We start from the raw sequence: 13,864 nt of genomic DNA, 5'->3' as shown, positions 1-13,864 counted from the left end.
ACAAGTCTGAATTACTTAATTCCTATGGTTTATGTGTGTGCTCACGGACAGAGAACTGGGGAAGAAAGGTAATCCTGTTTTCCCCAAGGTTAGGGAACAGGACGGTGAGAGGAAGAGACATGTCCCTTTTTAAAATAAGTCTCAGTGGCAGAGGATCAAGGGCTATATTCAAAGTAGAAAGTGGACCATTGTTAAAAAGTTACCTGTTACCTGTGAAGAGGCATTAGTTTTTTATCTTAGCTCAGTCAGGAGGACTGTGCAAATATGTTCACTCTGAACATTTATGAGCACCTAGTAGATGGTGATGTTATGTAAACAAAAGGAAATTTCTGCACTTATTGAGTCTCTAAACTAGGCTGGGAGGCAATTAGGTGATAAATAAAATGCACATTTCAGGTGATGATGTGTGCCTTGGAGAAAAAAGGTAGGTGATTGGGGTGGGGTGGGGGAAGTGGGGTGGTAGGGAATGCTAGAACTGCTGCAGGGGAATCTGATTTTGCATTCAAATAATGTGATAGGGAAGTCCTCACCCAGATGATGACCCTTGAGCATTGCCCCAGGAGCTTGAAAGCTTCTAGGGAAGGAGGGAGCCTGAAGAGCTGAGTTAGCAGAATACAACAGTCACTAGTATGGCAATATGTAAAAATGCGATGTGTAACCGATGTGATTCTGCAATCTGTATACAGGGTAAAAATGGGAGTTCGTAACCCACTTGAATCAAATGTATGAAATATGATATGTCAAGAACTTTATAATGTTTTGAACAACCAATTAAAAAAAAAAAAAGAGCTGAGTTGAAGGAGAAAAGCCAGCTCCAAGGCCCAATCAAGAAGGGCCTTACTGCTACTGTGGGGACTTTGGCCTTGACTCTGGATGAGGAAGTATTTGTAGGCTTTTGAGCAAAGGAACGTCTGTGAGGATGGTTCTGATACTCTCCTTATTCTCATTGTTCTTGCAGAGGAAACGTTTCACTTTCAGACATGTTGACAGTATTTTAAAGAGAATACAGAAAGGGATTTATCCTTGCCTCCATTATCTTTTGTTAGTGAGTTGAGTCAGAATAATACCTTTCTTATTTTGTTATTTTAGTTTGGTCAGTCTGCTGACAAAGCCCTACATAGTGAGTGGCTTTAATGACAGAAATTCATGTTCTCATGGTTCTGGAGACTAGAAGTCTGAGATTAAGGTATTAGTTCCTTCTGAGGACCAGGAGTGAAGGATAGGTTCCAGACCTTTCTCCATGACTTCTACAGTACTTTCCCTTTTTCATGGTGTTAGTTACATTTAACTGTGGTCCAAAAAATATTAAATGGGAACTTCCAGAAATAAACAATTTATAAGTTTTAAATTGTACACTGTTCTGAGTAGCTCGATGAAACCTCAAACCATTGTTTCATCCTACCTAGGATGTACTTTGTATCCACACTGTATATGCTACCCACCCATTAGTCACTAAGTAGACATCTTATCAGATTGACTATGTATGTGTTCCAGTAACCCATATTTAACTTAATAATGTCCCCAAATTCAAGAGTAGTGATGCTGATACTGGCAGTTTTATTATAGTATATCATTACAGTTGGTCTATTTTATTATTGTCATTGTTAATATCTGCCTAGTTTACAAATTAAACTTTATCAAGTTATATATGCATAGGAAAAGCAGAGTACGTATGTATGTATATATAAATCATATATTACATTAAATATATTTATAAACCATATATCATAATTATATATTATATAATTATATAATATATAACATTATAATTATTACAATTATTGAATATTTTATTATGTAATAATATATCATTATATAATTATATATATAAAATTAAAGGTTGTGTGCTATCTGAGGTCCCAGGCATCCACTGGGGTTCTTGGAATGCATCTGTCTTGCAAAAATGGAGACTGCTGTAGATGGCCATCTTTTTCAAGTATCTTCACATTGTCTGTCCTTTGTTTCTAAGTTTCCTATGATTACAAGGACACCTGTCCTATTGGATTAGATCCCACTGTAACAACACATGATCTTATCTTAATTCATAAACAACAAATAAAGTAAATTGGACTTTAAAACTTAAAAATTTATGTATGTCAAGGGACAGTATCAAGAAAGTAAAAAGAAATTCAGAGAATGAGAAAAATATTTGCAAATCGTGTATCTGATTGGAGGCTTATGTCAAGAATATGGAAAGAACTCTTGTTACTCAATAATCAAAAGACAAATAACCCAAGTTGAAAATGGAGAAAGAATTTATAGACATTTCTACAAAGATATTCAAACGTTCAGTAAGCAAATGAAAGCTTGCTCAACATCATTATACATTAGGGAAATGTAAATCAAAACTAACATGAGATATCACTTCATATCTAATAGGGGCGACTAAAATAGTTAATAATATACTGATGAAGTATGGAGAAATTAGAACCCTTATTCATTCTCATTAGAAATTGGAAATGGAAAACAGTTGGCAGTTTCTCAAAATCTTAGGCATAGAATGACTGTATGAACTAGCATTTATATTCCTAGGTAGAGCAAAGCTGGGGTGGGGTGGGGTGGGGTGGGTTGAGGTGGGGTGGGTGGTGCTGCAAACTTACTTGGTCCCCTAATAGTACCTCATTTAGGGATCAGTGAGTCACCTTTACTCTCTCTCATCTTTTCTGTGAGCAAGAAAATTACACGATGTGTAAGGGGGAAAGATTCCTACAGAAGACTTATAAATATAGAATTGGAGATGTAGCTCAGTGGTAGAGTACTTAACCTAGAGTGCATTGAAAGAAAAGCAAGAACTTGGGAGACGAGCGAGCAATAAATGAAAGACAGAGACCAGGCAGAGATACACACTGAAAGTTTGTCAGAGCTGACAAATAAAGGCACATCCTTCCCTAGAAGAGAGAGGCAGGACAGGCTTGAATTTTGTGGCTTTTATGGGCCAAGCTCAGGGATCAGAGCCTGCGGGTCCTAATGCAGGAGGCTGAAGGGTGAGGTTGGTATGAGGGAGTGGTGAGCCTTTTCTGAAAAGGCCCTTGGATGGGGAAATGGCGGCTATCACTTAAGATGGCCACCCAGATGCTAAGCAAGGATCTTACATGCATGAGGCCCAGAGTTCAATTCCCAGTACTGAAACTTTAAAAAAGAAAACTTATGAATACTAAGCAATTTTAAATAATGAGTCTTAGAAATTATATTTTGCACACAAAATTTTCTTGCTTCTGACCGTATTCAAATCTGGGGCCCAGTGTATTATTGACTGACACCTGAATTTTATCCCCTGGAGTTAGGGTTAGTTGCTTATTGGTCATGGAATTTGGGAAGTCAAGCTAATTTTAATGAATTTTTTTTTCAATCCTCATCTTCGTGACTTTTGGCAGCATTTGACATTGTTAACTAGTTCTATTCCCTTACCCCATTTAATATATATTTTCATGCTGAAGTCATAGTGATTTTTTAAAAAATCAAGGTCCTGCTTACTCTGGCCTGTGTCCTTATACTAATTTCCACTTCCTGCCATCCCCCCCACCCCACTCCCACACTTCAGCTACATGAATTATTCTTGTTCCTAAGCTCATATTGGTTCCTCCTGTCTCAATAGTTTTTGCATGCTCTCTTTCTTCTTGAAATGCTACCTTTCTCTCAGTCTCTTTCTGCCTGGGTAACTCCTACTTATCCTTTGTATTTAACGTCTAAAATCTCTTTCTCCTCTGATTACGACCCTACCTCCCCTGATTGCAGGTAGAAGAGAGCACTCTTGAGTTCTCTTAGGATATCGCATGTCAGTAGAGAATTACTCTGAAGGATAACTTAATCACTACAAGTGGGTTTTCAGTTATTTGGAAAACATTTTCCGAGTGCCTTTGTGGATTAGGTACAGCAGTGCAATGAATAAACCTCTCTCTGACTTAAAGGAGCTCATAGTCTTATGAGGAGACTGGTAGACACATACAACAGGATGATGTTGTTTGATAAATGCAGGGAAAATTGCTTGTTCAGGATACATAATGGCACAGAAATGTAGAGTGGTCAACCTTATCTGGAACACAGGTCAAGAGTAACACTGGGTTGAGTCCTAAAGTTTGAATGGCTTTCATTCCAATTTGGGTTTGTCTCATAGAAACGGGTAGATAGTACCCCATGAAAAAGTGAGTTAGGAAATAACTTCATATAAGGTAAGAGGCAGGATAAGTAAACAGGGGCCTATTGTAAAGGGCCCTGAAACTAAACTTAGAAGTTTAGTCTTTTATCTGTAGAGCAGTGGTTCCATATGTGTCAGACTCACTTGGAGGGTTTGCTTAAAAGCAAATTCCTCAGCCGTTTTCCATAGTTTCTGATTGTGCTGATCTATGTGGGCCTGAGGGGTTTGCACTGCTCCCAGGCTCCCTGGTGAGGCTGATGCTGCTTATCCAGGAACGACACTTTGAAAATTATTAGTACAAATGACACAGAACCATTGTTGTATTTATATTTGCATTTAGTGCACAACTTTATAGCTTTATATTTACAACTAGACAGAAGGTCAGAGCGGTTCCAAAATAGTCTGTTAAAATAAGCTACCTAATAAGCTACCCAAGTGTAGGAATTCTAGTACTAGTGAGACATATAAAGTATCACCTATAGTTTAATGCAAATAAGCCCACCATATCAGCTGCCTTGTTTAAAGCTTTCTCCTGTGCTGTTCTGAACCCTGCAATGTTATCAAGAATAGTTAAGGCAATTCAAGAGTAACACTCATTCAGCTGACTAAAGCAAAGGACGTGAAGTTGATTTGAGTATGCCGGAAATCTCTGTAGTACATACTTAAGAGTGATAGATTCAATATAGACTTGAAGGTTTTTGTCTTTTTATTCATTTGGTAAAATTGATAAAATACTGTCTTACCCAAGTATAACTAAATGGTTATAGAATTGATCAAGTAGAACTTAAAAAACCATAGACTATATGGAATACATATATACACATGTGTAAACACACATACACTGTTATTTTCTGTAATAATTCCATTAGGAATTATTTTTAAGTCATATTATATGGTTTAATTATCCAGTCTAGAGTTTAAAGGGGTCTCTGCCTGAGAGAGGGGAGCTAACCTGTGGGTTCTAGGGGATTTTCAGGGTCTTCCCTAATGCTTTGATTTTATTGAATTTTTTAGCATTTCAATGTAGTAATTCAAGCAGTTGCTAATTTATAAATGACCTAAACTTACAAGATCTGCTGTGATTTGAGTATTTATGTCTCCTAAATACTCAAATGTTGAAACCTGATCACCAAGGTGATGGTATTTGAAGATGGTATTTGAAGATGGAGTCTTTGAAGGGGAATTAGTACCCTTACAAGCCTGAGAGCATTGCCATGTCCCTTGCACCACGTGAAAACATGTCAAGAAGACACCACCTCTAATGACAATTAATTTTGGATTTTACAGCTTCAAGAATGACAAATTTATGTTGTTTTTCAATATATCTGTTTATGGTATTTTTTTTATGGAGGCCTGAATGGATTAAGATGAGACCATGGGCTATTTCCCTGCTATTGTGATAGGGACTCTTGCTGTGGTTTCTCCCTGCCCAGTCCTCACACTGCAAGTACAACAGCTTCTCAGCCTGCTGTAAGTCACTACCTAGCTCCCCTCTCTTCTCTTCCTTAAAACACTAAGGGCTCAGGTACTTCCATTACATTCATTATAGTCCATGATTTTTTTATAGTCAACTCCACTCCTACTTTCTCCCCCTAGAAAACTATAATCCTCACATTTTCTAGCACCTACATTTTATAAAACAAAGATCAAGTCCAGATATGTTAAACAATTTACCTCCTTTGAACATAGAACTAGTTAGTCACACACCTGATTCAGAACTTTAACTCAAGTCTCCTGAGTTAAAGTCCTGGACTCTTTCCACTGCACTACTCATTTCCATGGATAGATGTTATGAGAGTCACGCCCAACACTTAAAAATGATATAGATCTGATCTGTGTTTCAAGGGTGTCTATCAAATCCATTCACCTCACAGTACTAATTTGAAAAAGGGGTTCTGAATGTAATGTGTGAATTTAATCGATATGATATAATTACCTGTTAAATGTAAAAGTATTTCAGGGCCTTAAACCAAAGGAAATGTGAGAAGTCCCAGCACTTGAGACATCAGAGGAAGGAAGTAGAAGGCAGGCTGCAGGCGTACTCTGACTAGGCCACTCAGGTCTGTGAGGTCTCTGTAGTCTTTTCCCCTGACAAGTGAGTGGTTCCACCATCAACTCCTGATGATTTCTGCTTATTTCTCAAGTATGCTCTCCATAGAGTAGAGTGACACTTTAGACTGGAATTCCAGGTATTTGATGTAATAAGGTACCCCCCCACACTTTTTTTTTTAAAGCACATACTAGCCTCAAATTGAAAAGCAAGGTAAATATTTTTTGAGTTTCTGGGGAGTTTTGAGATGATTTTCAGATAATTTTGAAGAAGTTTGTTACAGTAACTATTGAGAATTGTTTCCAGCTTTGTGTTAGGAAATCAAGTACCATTAACTCATTTTGAAACTTAACTAATCCCTTTGAGAAGTACCTGTTATGGGGTGTCTCTCCAGAACTCCTGTATTAAAGATAAAATGATTAGATTATGAAATTAGTTTGTCCATCCTAGTTTGAATAGACTGACTGGGTGGTAACTATAGACAGCTGGGGCATGGCTTGAGATGGGTCACTGGAGGTATGCCCTAGAAGGGTGCATAGTCCCTGTGGCCCCTTCCCTTTTCTTTCTCTCCCTGCTTCCTGACTGCCATGAATGGAGTTACATTCCTTCACCCCACCCTTCCACCATGATGTTCTTTTGCCTCACCTTGGCCCTACAGCAATGGAGTCATCCCATCATGAACTAAATCTCTGAAACTGAACCCAAAATGAACTTCTCTAAGTTGTTCTTGTTGGTTATTTTGGTCATAGTGAAAAAAAACTGACTAATAAATCTTCCATCAAGAGGATTTGGTAAAACTTCTATTTAAATGTACAAGAAGATTCAAAGGCTGTTTGGTCTGTTAGAATGCATATGGGTTAAGGAATGTAGCCCAGCATTTCTTATTGAGGAAGCCCCTGTTCCTTTCCTTGATTGCCTGGGGACTGTGAGAAAATGTGTGGATTCTGCAGAGAAGGAAAGAGGACCTGTGTTGAGTAGTCAGGGGTAGGGGAGGCGTATGTAGCCTTGTCCTCTGTATGGTCACAGAAGTTGTGCTCTCTATTAGTATTTCTTGCTGGGACCTGGTAGGGGTTGGGGCGAGTTTGGCTCCCATTTAACAGTGTCTGGAGTCATTTTTGGTGGTCATCTCTGGGAGAAGGGATGCTACTGGCATCTAGTGGTGGAGGCCAGGGATGCTCCTTAATATTCTTCATTATACAGTACAGCCCTTCACAACAATTACAGGGCCTCAAATACCCACAAGATTGAGAAACCCTGCCGTGAGTTCTCTTTTAAACTCTTCAATCTGCTGAGAATGCTATTATTAATATGTTTGGGAATACTATGACAGAAGAATAATTTTCTCTTGACTTTTTTTATACCTGAAAAATGTAGAGGTGCCCTTTTCATCCAGTTATAATCATGTTGTTTCTAGAGTCATCAGTTTGTACTGTAAGTTACTTTACTCTCTGTGGCCTCATGAGAAATAGTACTCAACAGTTGTCCTTTGGTATTTTATTCAAGGCACTTCACTTGCTTAACAAAGAACCATAAATCTTCATAGGCAGAAGATTTATAGCAAAAAGCTTTTCTAAGATGTTGTTCATAAGTCTGATGTAATGTCATGGCCAGAACAGTTCACCTAATGTCTAATATAATTGTCTTTTTCAGCACATTAACCCATTTGTTTTTGCTGTGTTCTCAATAGAATCCAGACTATCTAGGAGGGGGGAAAGTAAAACTATTTAATTAATTGCTTTAGAATATTATATCACTTGATTTCATCTTGGCACCAATTTAAAGAGCTGCCACCCGGTACTTCACTGGCCACTATTTGTCATTTTTGCCTTCTTTTTCTAAGCTAGATTAAATGTTGTGTGATTAGCCCACTTTTAACAATGCACAGCGTTACTACTTTAGACTGCACAGAAACAGCCACATGAATCTGGCTTGAGCTGGGTCACAGCATGTTGTCGCACACCCGCTTGCCTATACTTTTCTTGACATAAATATTTCTTGGATGAATGGTTTCAGGGCCACAAAGGAGCGTATTCATCCGTGTTGCTGGATTTACAAGGATTTTTGCACGCCAGAAGCATGGGCTGCATGAGCTCCATGTTAGTCACTTTAGCTCTGATCGTAGCATTAGTTTTCTGAGGCAAAAATAAACAGAAGTGTCTAAGCAACAAGCTGCTACTGCATTTGTTAGCAACAAGCTTTGTGATCAGACAATGGCTTTGTATCACCCTTTAACAAACAGAGAGCATTCACGTGAGCAGGCTACGTTGAAGCCGAACACGAGAATATTCTTCTCAGCCTTGCAGCTGGGTTTTAAGGGAAGGTTTATTCTCTTTCATTCTTCCTTCTCTTTGGAATTTGCTTCTAGTTTTTGTTCTTTAGAATGGCTTTCAAGCTTTCGAGGGAGAAAAAGAATGTGGTAGTTGATAAATGTGTGCCATTTTCCTCCTAGACACGGCTCTCTTTGTATTAGCATGTTTTAACCCCAAATTAAGATTAAGTTTTAGGTTTGTTTTCTGAAAGGCAACATTTGCCCCTGAATTTCAGGGTACTCTAAATGTGGCATAAAATTTAAAGTTTAACTATAGGTTTAAAAAGTAAATATTTTTCTGAAAATGCATCCTCTAAACATACATTTCTTTAGGTATATCCACAAAGCATCTTAGCTTGCAATAGACTAGTTTGGAGCCAACTATATTTACCTTTATCCTCACATAAAGGGGACTCTGAAATAGTAATTTTCCTATGTTGAGATAAATGCTGAGTTTATCTCAACATAGGAAATAGCCAAACATAGGACAAGTTCAGAAACCATTACTGTAGTCCAATGAAAATACGTCCCTTGCACACATATGGAAAAATTCCATAATATCTGAAAGATCATCTTGAATGCCATAATCTATTGACCTGAAGTCTGTCTATGATCCTTTGTGATAAGTACTGGAAAAGCTGCTTCTGACAGATAAACATGTTTTATGATGTTTAAGTTTAAGTTTTTCTAATGACTGCTAAACTTGAGGAGGTCCTATTTTGTGCATTGGAAAATAGTGACTACTAAGTGGGATATGAGAGAGGTCATGATCATCCTCAGGAATTTGAGGTCTCCAGTGTAAAAACATTTTGGATTGTACTCTGAGGGAAACCAAGAAATTCAATGCAGAACTTTGTCTTTTATTATTAGTAGCTCCAAATCTCCAAGTACATATATTATGACTGACCTCCAGAGAGCCTGATCTGGACTGCCTACATAGGTAGTTACCATATCTAAGGAGGATATTTATATTTATCTAGTGTTTTTTTTTTTTAGGCCCTAAACATTACTAACAATCTCACTGAGTTTCTGAGGTAGGCATGCTCTTCTGCTCTTCACTGTGGGTCTCACACTTTCCCTGCTTTCTTCTCATCTCGGATCCCTCACCCTTTCACCCACCTCACTCTATGCAGATAACCTCACTCACTTGGAGAAAACAAAATCCTTGCAAAAGGAACTGTTTCAGCTTACAGCCACCTGTCTCCAAATTTCTTGTATCTTGCATAGATTTGGTCTGCCTCCACATTACTATCATGGATAAGGTGGCACTTTTCAAAAGCTAATCTAGTTTTTAGATTCCATCCCTATCTATGGCCCCTTTTTACTTTCAACTGGTTCCTTCTCATTAGCATTAAAACCAGCTCACTTGTCTCCCACTTTAAACAAACAAAAAATACTTTCCTTTACCCCAACCCAGCCTTCAGGTCGTACTTGCAAAGGCGGTCCATTCCCCATAAGGTAAGACTCAATGTTCAGTCATTTAAAATTAATTTTGTAGAGGCTGAGTATGGTGGTACACACTTGTAATCCTAGCTTCTAGCAAGTGTGAGACCAGATTTGGCAGTTTAGCAAGACCCTGTCTCAAAATAAAACATAAAAAGGGCAGGGGTGTAAATTAGTTGTAAAGTGCCCCTGTGTTCACACTCAGTATAATTAGTTATTTAATTTTGTAGGGTTGTTCTGTTTTATTTAAATTATATAATATTAACCTAAGGAAGCAAACGACATAGTTGTTTTTAAGTTAAGTTTTTAAAAATTCTTGCACAAGGCCACATAACTTGTAAATAACAGAGTCAGAATTTGACTCTTAACTCTGATTTCCAATCATACTGAAATTTTTCCACTGGATTTGGCGTGAGGTCACTGGTGATCTTAGCAACAATATATTGTCAGTGGGTGGGGGATAGAGGAGCCATATGAGATTAGTTTAAAAAATAGGAGTTAAGAATTCTTCACCCTGAGCCCAGGATGGTGGCACATGCCTGTAATCCCAGCAACTTGGGAGGCTGAGGCAGGCGGATTGCAAGTTCAAGGCCCTAAGCAACTTAGTGAGACCCTGTCTCAAAATAAAAAAAAAAGAGCCGGGGATGTAACTCAGTGGTAAATCACCCCTGGGTCCATTCCCTAGTACAAAAAAATTAAATAAATACTTTACCCTGTTTCTCTTCTTCACAGCCACAGTTCTAGAAAGAGCACAATGCCTGATACATAGTAAGTACTCAGCAAAATGTTAGCTGTATTGTTATTGGCCTCTCAGTAAAATTTGACATATTTCATTTATCCACTCAGCAACTGTTTCATTTGAGTTCCTATTGGGAACTACTGGCACTTTTGGCACTGTTATAAGTGCTGGAGATACAGCAGTGTATAAACAGATAAAGTGCCTTCTTTTACACAGATGTACATGTAACCTGGCTTTTCAGCTTGTCTTCCCTTTTACCACTGAATGTACGGTTTATTTAGATTATATCCTGGGATCATTTTGTTTCTTCCTGGGTTGTTTAACCTACTCCCAAGATGTCAGTAACCATTGAAGAGCTGAACAATTGTGAACCCTAGACCTATTAGATAGATCAAAAGCCCTCAACCCAATTTTTTCCTGTTCTAGTTATCATTTGTTGTATAATACACCACCCTAAAATACAGTTTCTTAAACAGCAGTCATTTATCTTGCTCATGCATCTGTACTTGGGCAGAGGCTGGGAAGAATGACTTCTGTGCTTCACATGGCATCAACTGGATTAAGACAATTTGCTTTCCAGGTAGTGTACTCCACATGATACCAAGTGAGTGCAGGATTTTGGCCAAGGTCTTGACCAGAGCTATGATGTAGGAAGCCTTGGTTCCTCTCCATGTAGATCTCTCCATTATCTGATTGCTCAGTTTTCTTCTGTTTGGAAGCCTTGGGGCAGGTGGATGATGTTCATGGTGGCTCACAGCTCCAAATCAGTAGCTTTAGACAAACTAGTCTTGGAATTTACAGTATCGCTTCTGCCATAATCGTAAGCCCATTCAAATTCAAGAAAGGAAACATATTCTCCTTCTTAGAGGGAGATTATCAGAAATGACATTGTAAAAAGAAAGTGAGACCGAAGATACTGTAGCTATCTTTGGGAAGTCTCTATCACATTGTCCAAAGTTGAATTAATAATTTTCTACATGCCTGCTTTTTCTCCATTGTTCCCAGATCCATAGTTGGCTTCACCACCAGCGTGACTGCTTATGTTAGAAACCTAGAAGCCGTGACTAACACCTCTTTACCTCTTTTCTTTTCATTCCTCCGGAACCTATCTTCTACCTGTCCAGTGGATCACTGGATCTGTCATTCTCAAAATTTCCAGTCCTTTCTGCTGCCACTGGCATGAACCTAATTTAGGCCATCACTTTGTCCCTCTGCAGTTTTGCTACAATGGTTTCCCAACTAGAACTTTCTCTTTTTTTCCTCCTGCTTCCTTTGTTATCTTTTAAAATATAAATCCATTCATGGCATATCCCTGCTGAAAATCCACTAAAAGCTTCACTTTGGGGCTAACGAACAAAGTTCTTTCTCTGGCCCCAAAATATTTGCATCTTCTGGCTTGTACCTATTTCCAGTTCATTTTGGATCTCCCTTCCCTTTTGCATCTGCTATACAGGGTCTTGAAGTTTTTTTCTCTTTAGGGTTCTCATTTAACCCTTGCTGTTCTTCTTGACTGCCACACTGTATTCATATTCATGTTTGAATGTGATTTCTTTAAGGAAACCTGGGTTAGAATTCTCTTTTAAACAGTTCAGTGGTATCTGCTCATCTTTTTATAACCCACATTATACTTTTAATTGCTTGTATCATCTTTGGTTTTCTTCCTTCATAAACTCTATGTGGTCCAACAATTGGTCCTGAATCTCAAAAGCCAAAACAGTGCCTAACAGATACAGCATTCAATACAGACCTACAAATGAATATGCATATATACACATCCATACAAGATATTAAATATACATTTAATTTGTGAACTTTTACATACAGAGGTTTAATAAAAAATTTTTACATTTGGGTAAATTTGTCAGTGATATATTCAGAAACTACTGTTATTTGGGAATATAGATGTATTTATCATGACTTCTATTCTATTGCTTAATTTTGCTATTTTTCAAAATATAGAGTTGTTGTGTTCCCTCTTTTATACCTTGTCCTCTGACTGGGTTCTATTCATCACTTGTATTCAAGGTAAGGAATCTGCTGCAATGAAAGCTGATCTCCTGAGGGCCAGGAATATGAAAAGATACATTAACCAACTGACTGTGGCAAAGAAGCAGTGTGAAAAGAGGATCAGAATTCTGGGAGGTCCTGCCTATGACCAGCAAGAGGATGGGGCCTTGGATGAGGGGGAAGGGCCTCAAAGCCAGAAGGTAGAACTTTTTAGTTTCTTATTTTGACCTTATAATTTTATTATAAACAATGATGTAACCACATATATAGTCTTTTAGCTTTTTAGTATTTCACTTAAGACATATGTTCTGTAATTGCAGACTCACATATTTGTTTTTATGAGTAAAAGAACCCTGTTACTTGGTATCCTTGACTTCTATCAACAGTAGAATGTAGGCATGGCAAGGGTGTGCATGTGTGCATATGTGCCATTGCATCTTTTCCCCTTGTTTTCCCCCAGTTTCAGAGAAGCATGTTTTTATTTGTAGGTTTCCAATCAAGTCGTTCACTCAGTTGGTTGAAATAACCACCTGTGAAGTAGAAAGCATCTTAAGCATTATTTTGCTTACTCCTTGCCACATGCTATGAAATTTGTACTTGATATCTTCATTTTCAAAAAATAAAATGCTATATTTAAGTAACCTGCCTAAGGACACATAGATAGAATGAGGCAGAACTAGATTAAAAACACAGATGTGATTGATTCACAAGTCTTAAGTGCTTTCTCTCTAAACCATAATGCCAATGACTTTTTGTATTACAAAACTCTGGATTGTGTTGCTACCAAGTCTTTAAATCACAGAGCCTAGGAACATGATGTAGCCCTACTTTAGTGTCTTATCCTAACTCTAAAGGACCAAGTTTGTCTTACAATACCTGGAGCATGCTGGGATGGAAGGAAACCGTCAGTATACCCTGAGGAGTTTGGCTGTACCATCTGGGACCAGGACTGAAAGGCAAATGCCAAGATCCTTTTTTGTAAGCTATTGTTTAGTCACAAAGAAGCCAGCATCTATAAGCTTCTAACCTTCATCTGTTCTGATTTCTTGATCTTTCTTGCTCTTCTTCGACTTTTATCAGATGCTTGTCTGTCACATTCCCCTGCATCCCTATTCTAGTGATGTGCTTTGTACTTTTTCACTTGTTCCTGGACTAGTCTCCATTGGAGCCTGTTCAGGCAGG

At 38.1% G+C, this 13,864-nt stretch overlaps 1 protein-coding gene across 4 annotated transcripts in view; it reads left to right on the top strand.

Moving 5' to 3' along the window:
* The window catches only part of SNX25 (sorting nexin 25), a 121,332-nt gene that overhangs the window by 71,652 nt on the left and 35,816 nt on the right, over positions 1-13,864 (top strand). For 3 of the 4 annotated variants that reach the window (XM_081268903.1, XM_081268902.1, XM_081268900.1), the window contains exons 7-8: positions 10,669-10,704; positions 12,701-12,882. In XM_081268903.1, the coding sequence (XP_081125029.1) occupies positions 10,669-10,704; positions 12,701-12,882 (218 nt within the window). The remainder of the gene's footprint in view (positions 1-10,668; positions 10,705-12,700; positions 12,883-13,864) is intronic. The other variant, XM_081268901.1, reaches the window with a different exon arrangement.

Source organism: Spermophilus citellus, assembly GCF_964194105.1.
Source record: "Spermophilus citellus genome assembly, chromosome: 16".
NCBI lineage: Eukaryota > Metazoa > Chordata > Mammalia > Rodentia > Sciuridae > Spermophilus > Spermophilus citellus.
Note: the sequence above shows the minus strand (reverse complement) of the source record. Positions and strands in the feature narration are given on the sequence as shown.